The sequence below is a fragment of the Canis lupus genome, chromosome 16 (assembly GCF_048164855.1).
Source record: "Canis lupus baileyi chromosome 16, mCanLup2.hap1, whole genome shotgun sequence".
NCBI classification, from domain to species: Eukaryota; Metazoa; Chordata; class Mammalia; order Carnivora; family Canidae; genus Canis; species Canis lupus.
Genome location: NC_132853.1, coordinates 56,718,345 through 56,724,344, shown reverse-complemented (window position 1 = coordinate 56,724,344; position 6,000 = coordinate 56,718,345). Strand labels below are relative to the sequence as shown.

General features: G+C 45.9%; 1 protein-coding gene across 1 annotated transcript in view; it reads left to right on the top strand.

The window, feature by feature from the left end:
• The first annotated feature begins 340 nt into the window (after positions 1 to 340).
• PRPSAP1 (phosphoribosyl pyrophosphate synthetase associated protein 1) overlaps positions 341 to 6,000 on the top strand; it is a 25,728-nt gene continuing 20,068 nt past the window's right edge. Inside the window, exons 1-2 of the mRNA XM_072781695.1 lie at positions 341 to 528; positions 3,940 to 3,992. Coding sequence (XP_072637796.1) covers positions 359 to 528; positions 3,940 to 3,992 — 223 coding nt within the window. The 5' untranslated portion in view covers positions 341 to 358. The remainder of the gene's footprint in view (positions 529 to 3,939; positions 3,993 to 6,000) is intronic.

The window sequence follows — 6,000 nt, the reverse complement described above, 5'->3', positions numbered from 1 at the left end:
GCGCCGCCCAAGAGCGTGAGAGCAGAAGAGCTCCCGGGGGAGCGACGGCAGCAAGCGGCGGAGCGGTTCGCGAGGCTTCCCCGGGCAGGACAAGCTTCGGGAGAGTTGCCCACCGCCGCGCCCTCACCTGAGATGGCGGCTCCGGGGACGCTCTAGGCCGCGTCTCGGCGCTGCCCAGAGGGGGCGGCGTCCTCGCCCCGGGCTCGGAGGCGGCTGATACGCGGGTGGCGGCGAGCGTGGGTCCCGCCCCAGCCCTCGGCGGCCGCCGCTGCGCGCACCCTCGGGGGCTCCGGCCTGTCCGCGCCCGCGCCGGGGGTCTCGGCGCCCTCGCAGCCGCCCCGCGCCGGCCGGCCGGACGATGCCCAAGAAGCTGCTGCTGCTGCCGCCGCTCTGCGCGTCCTCGACCCTCCGCGCCCCGCGAGCCCGCCCCGCCGCCCGCCCGGCCATGAACGCCGCCCGCACCGGCTACCGAGTCTTCTCGGCCAACTCCACGGCCGCCTGCACCGAGCTGGCCAAGCGCATCACCGAGTAAGCGGGCGTCCCGGCGCCCTGCCCTGCGCGCCGCCCTCCGCGGGGCTCCGGGCCCGACCCGGCGGCGGGGACGCGCTCCGCCCGTTCTCCGGCTTCTCGCCGCCACTCCGCGGCCCGGGCGCGGTGCCTGGGGGCTGGCGTCGCCACTCCCGGGTCTCCCGGGGCGGGGGGGGCTCCCGACCCGGCCGGGTGGCGCCGGGGGGACCGCTGCACCCGGGGGGCGGCTGCACGGCCTTGCAGGTGGAAGGCGCAGGATGCTCCCAGGAAGCGGAGGCGGAGGGGAGGGCCGTGGGAAGGAGGCAACTCCAGGGGAAGCAGAATTTGTCGGAGTTGGTGCCGGGAATAATAAAGTCTTTTTTTTTTTTTTAATATTCTATTTTTTCATGAGAGATACAGAGAGAGAAGCACAGACACAGGCAGAGGGAGAAGCAGGCTCCATGCAGGGAGCCCGATGCGGGACTCGATCCCGGGTCTCCAGGATCACACCCTGGGCTGAACCGGAGCCATCCGGGTTGCCCGCGAATAATAAAAGCCTAACCGCATTTCCTAAAGTCGACTTTAGATTCCATCATTTTGGAGGAAAAATCTCTGCCTTTCCGTGTGTTTTAAAAAAAAAAAAAAAAAAAAAAACAAGGAAGCCGGTGATCTCAAGTGGCTTCTGAGATTCCTTCTCCAGCCCTGCCACCTACTAGCCCCGTGGCAGCACTGGGCAAGAGATTTGATTTTTCTGAATTTCATGGGTAAGATAAGGACGGTGCTATCTACTGGGCAGGAACATTGTTGAGCATGATACCAAATAATATAGATAAAGCTCGGAGGAGCGGAGCAGAGCCTCCCCGCTGGCCTCTTCTCTAGCTGGCTCTTCTGGAGAGTCCCAGGGCTCTAATGTAAAGGGACGGCCTCAGGAGCCCTTTCCAAATAAACTCGTGACAAACGTTAAGATCTAAAACGAAGAGCTTGTTTTTTTAATATTTGAAGTTATTTTTGTATCTTAAAACAACCTCCGTTAGAGTTCCCCTGGATTTTTCAGAGTCTGTAAATGTTTGCAAGAACGTAGAAGGGTCATTTAAGAGTCCTGTTTTCTCAGTAATACTATGTTCTCTTCAGCTGGAGTATTTCAGCGAGATTAGAAGAGCAAATCCTTTTGCAATCTACTACCTTGTTTCTGTTTCTAACTCCCAATGAATATCTGGCTTTTTGAGGCCAAACTAAAATGCTAACTTTAAACATAAAGCTCATGTTTGTTTATTTTGGGTCAGATATGCCACAGTGACCTTGCTGAGGGAGGAGGGCACCTTTAAAACGTCAGTGGTTTTGCTTTTTTAAATATTAGCTTCTTCCCTGCCTTGTTCCAGAAGTGTTTTAAATTACTATAAATAATGTTTGTAAATGCCTCCTTTATCTGTTTCAGATCTTGACTTTCTGAGTAAGATTTTATTTGGAAAAAGGCCTTTACCACTAGACAAAGTTTGAAGGTCCCTGAGGTTATGATATTTTATTTCCAGGATTTCTTTTGGATCTAAACTTCCAAGCAGGGATTTTCAAACTTTTTGGGTTATGCATTTTAATCCATAAAAAAGTTAGGTGGGTTACATTTCCAGGATGTGTATAAGTTACACGTGTGTTAAAATTAACCCCCAGTATATCCTTCATCCAGTTTCAATTTAGTAACTTTTTGTTAATCTTATTTCATTTATTTTACCCATCTCACCTTTTTTTTTTGGCTGGAGTTTGTTTTTTCTTTAAGTAAGTAGACCTGACATGGGACTTGAACTCATGACCAGGAGATCAAGAGTCACATGCTCTACTGGCTGAACCAGCCAGGTGCCCCAAGGAGTATTTTTTTTAATTATGGTAAAATATACATAACATAAAATGTACCATTTAACAGTTTTTAAGTGTACCATTCAGTGGCTTTAAGTACACCTAGAGTGTTTTGTAACTGTCACCGGGATCCATTTCTAGAAATTTTTCATCATACCGAACAGAAACTCCATATCCAGTTGACTCCCTTATCCCTTCCCTCCTAGTCTCTGGTAATTTCTATTCTACTTTGTGTCTGAATTTGCCTATTTTAAGTACCTCTTATAAATAGAATCACGCAATGTTTGTCTTTTTGTGTCTGACTTATTTAGAATAATTTTTTCAGGGTTCATCTGTATTATAGCATGTATCAGAATTTCATTCCCTTTTTCCCCCCATTCCTTTTTAAGGCTGAATAGTATTCCATTGTAGGCCTGACTGGAATAATTTCATTCAGTTATTTATTTACACGTACTGTGCACACTATTTGTTAATTTTATCAAGAGAAACTATTTCATACCTCAATATTCACGTTTCATAGCCGGGGAACACCAGGTCAGTGGCAAACTTCCATTACCCAAAGAAATTCTTGATGTTCCAAAATCACTTTGCACTCTGAAAGATAGCAGCCTTCTTCATCTCAAAATCTATCATGGAATCATAATTTCTGTAGAAATCAGTGTGTGCTCCTTTCTTGGTTCAGCCACAGCAAACCTGAGGGAAAGCTGCAAGCACTGGGTTACAAGAATGCTCAACAGTCAGAAATCGCAGGCGCTTGGCCAGAAGGCCGTGTATCTGAGGTGTTGTCCAATCCTTGGAAGCCACCGTAGTCCTCAATACGAACCTCAAACCCCATGTCCTCCCTCACGGCTCCACTGTGTACCTGGCTGAGTATTTCTAAACAGGTTCTATCCCTACATCATAGCATTTCACTCATCAAAGTGGTAATGCCAACTGCTAACTAAAAACACCTGCTGCAGCAGGTGCCTGGCTGGCTCATTTGGTGAAGCATGACACTCTTTATCTCTTGGTCATGAGTTCAAGCCCCACGTTGGGTGTAGAGCTTGCTTAAAAATAAAATCTAAAAAAGAAAACCACAACCTATGACACCATGAATTCCTTAATATCATATGGTATCAAGTCCTTGTTCATATTTTCTCTCACTGTCTCAGAAATGGCTTTTTAAACTTGGTTTGTTCTAATCAGGATCCAAACAAGATTCACACTGCATTTGATCAATGGCACTGAAGTCAATATGATTTTGACAACTGAGGCCTTTGCCTCTGGCTTGTGGTTTTGGAGCTAGTGCTAATAACCAGACATTTGTCAGGGAGTGATTTTGCAAGATGGTTATTATTCAGAAAACAATGAATTTAGGCAGGAAACTTGGGCTGTGGCCCCAGGGAAAGCAGCTTGTCACAAAGTGGCAGGCACTTGAAGCTGCTTGTGGCATGGTAGCAGATGTGTAGCTCTTCACACGTTAAACTGTTTTTTGGGAGAGAATTCTAGTCTAGTTATTTTAGCCTTTTTGTTAAACATACGTGTATGAACTGGAGGGTTTTTTAATGAAAAAGAGCATTCTTAATTGCCTTTTCCCCCCCACAGGCGTCTTGGTGCTGAATTGGGGAAATCTGTGGTCTATCAAGAGACCAATGGAGGTGAGTTAAAATGATTTCTTAAACATTCTTTGTTCTCTATGGTTAGTTAGTGGACATGTTTTTATTTATTTGTTTGTTTTTCAAGATTTTATTTATTCATGAGAGACAGAGAGAGAGAGAGAGGCAGAGACAAAGGCAGAGAGAGAAGCAGGCTCCATGCCGGGAGCCGGACTAGGGACTTGATCTAGGGTCCCCAGGATCACGCCCTGGGCCGAAGGTGGTGCTAAACTGCTGGGCCACCCGGGCTGCCATGAAAAAAGGCAAATATCAAAACAAAACAAAAAAAGGCAAATATTACTTACGTGTAACACAAACATTTTTCTCTTTAACACCAGGTATGAGCCATCCCTCTCTACTCCCCTCCAAGTCTTGATTTCTTTCTCTGTTATCTTTTTTAATCTCCTTCCCTTTTCCCCAAGATAATGCAAACGTCCTGTCATTATACAGTGGAAAAAAGGAGAGATGTAGAGAATATGTTTTTCCTTCTATATCGGGCTACATTTGATAAGTAACTTTTACATTTATCTGTCTCATTAGGTAATCAACTGGCATCAAGAGCAGTCTGGTACCAGGTAGTAATGATTTATTGAAAAACCATCTTTGAGTTCTCTCATCTGTAAATTTTTCTCTCAAGTCTCTTGTAGACTCTCATCCCGGGATGATAAGCCATTTTGCTGCCCTCTGCGTTCCTGTGGAAAATTGTAACGTTAAAAGATAATGCTTGAAAGCACTTTGTTGATGGCTAGTGTCCTAGGAATGCTGCATCATCAGTCTCCCTGGCCGCATACTTCAGATTATAATACCCTGCAAAGACAAGTTAATATAAAATAATTTGGAGCTATTTTCGTAAAATTGAAAGCCTAGGTTTATGATTCTGTGCTTCGTTTCTCCTTTCTAAGGTATAACTATCTATGGTAGAAGTAGCTTGAGGAGATAAATTACTAAGACCTAACTGACGTTCGAAGATCTAAAAAAGTAAGGTAGGGGCGCCTGGGTGGCGCAGTCGGTTAAGCGTCTGCCTTTGGCTCAGATCATAATCACAGGGTCCTGGGATCGAACCCTGTGTTGGACTTCCTGCTCAGTGGAAAGTCTGGTTCTCCCTCTCCCTCTGCTGCTCCCTCTGCTTGTGCTCTCACTCTCTCAATAAATAAAATCTTTCCAAAAAAATAAAAAATAAAATAAATAAAATCTTTCTTAAAAAATTAAAAAGCAAAGTATTTGAAAAGAGCTAATGTAATGGATTGTTTAGTGGAAAGCACATAACGTCCAGGATGTTATAAGTTCCATGTTTCTTATAATTAGCCCGCAGATAGCCTTCAGCCAGCTTCCACACTTAGTAACTTGTTTTTTTAAAGTTTTATTTACTTAATCGCTACACCCCACATGGGACTCAAACTCACAACCCCCAGATCAAGAGTCACATGCTCCTCTGATTAAGCCAGCCAGGTGCCCCCACACTTAGTTTTTACTTGGTGACTTTAGAAATTTTATGAGATATTGATATTTAAAAACCTAGAAGTGGGGGCACCTGGGTGGCTCAAACCATCAAGTGTGGACTCTTGATTTCAGCTCAGGTGTGGTAAGATTCAGCCCCATGTCATGCTCAGTGGGGAGGGGAGTTCTGCTTGAGATTCTCCTCCCTCTGCCCTGCCCCCTGCACATGCACTCACTCATGCTCTCTCTCTCTAAAATAAATCTTTAGGAACACTCGGGTGGCTCAGCAGTTGAGCGTCTGCCCTCCGCCCAGGGCATGATCCTGGAGTCCCGGGATCAAGTCCCACGTCAGGCTCCCTGCATGAAGCCTGCTTCTCTCTCTGCTTATGTCTCTGCTTCTGTCTTTGTCTCTCATGAATAAATAGAGTTTTTTTAAGTAAAAATCTTTAAAAGAACCCTCCCACCACCACCAAAAAAAAAAAAAAAAAAAAAAAAAAGCCTGAAGGTAAATGCAGATAAGTGAGCTAGTTTACTTAGCAATAACAATTTTAATTTATGGTGATGGAGTTTGGGA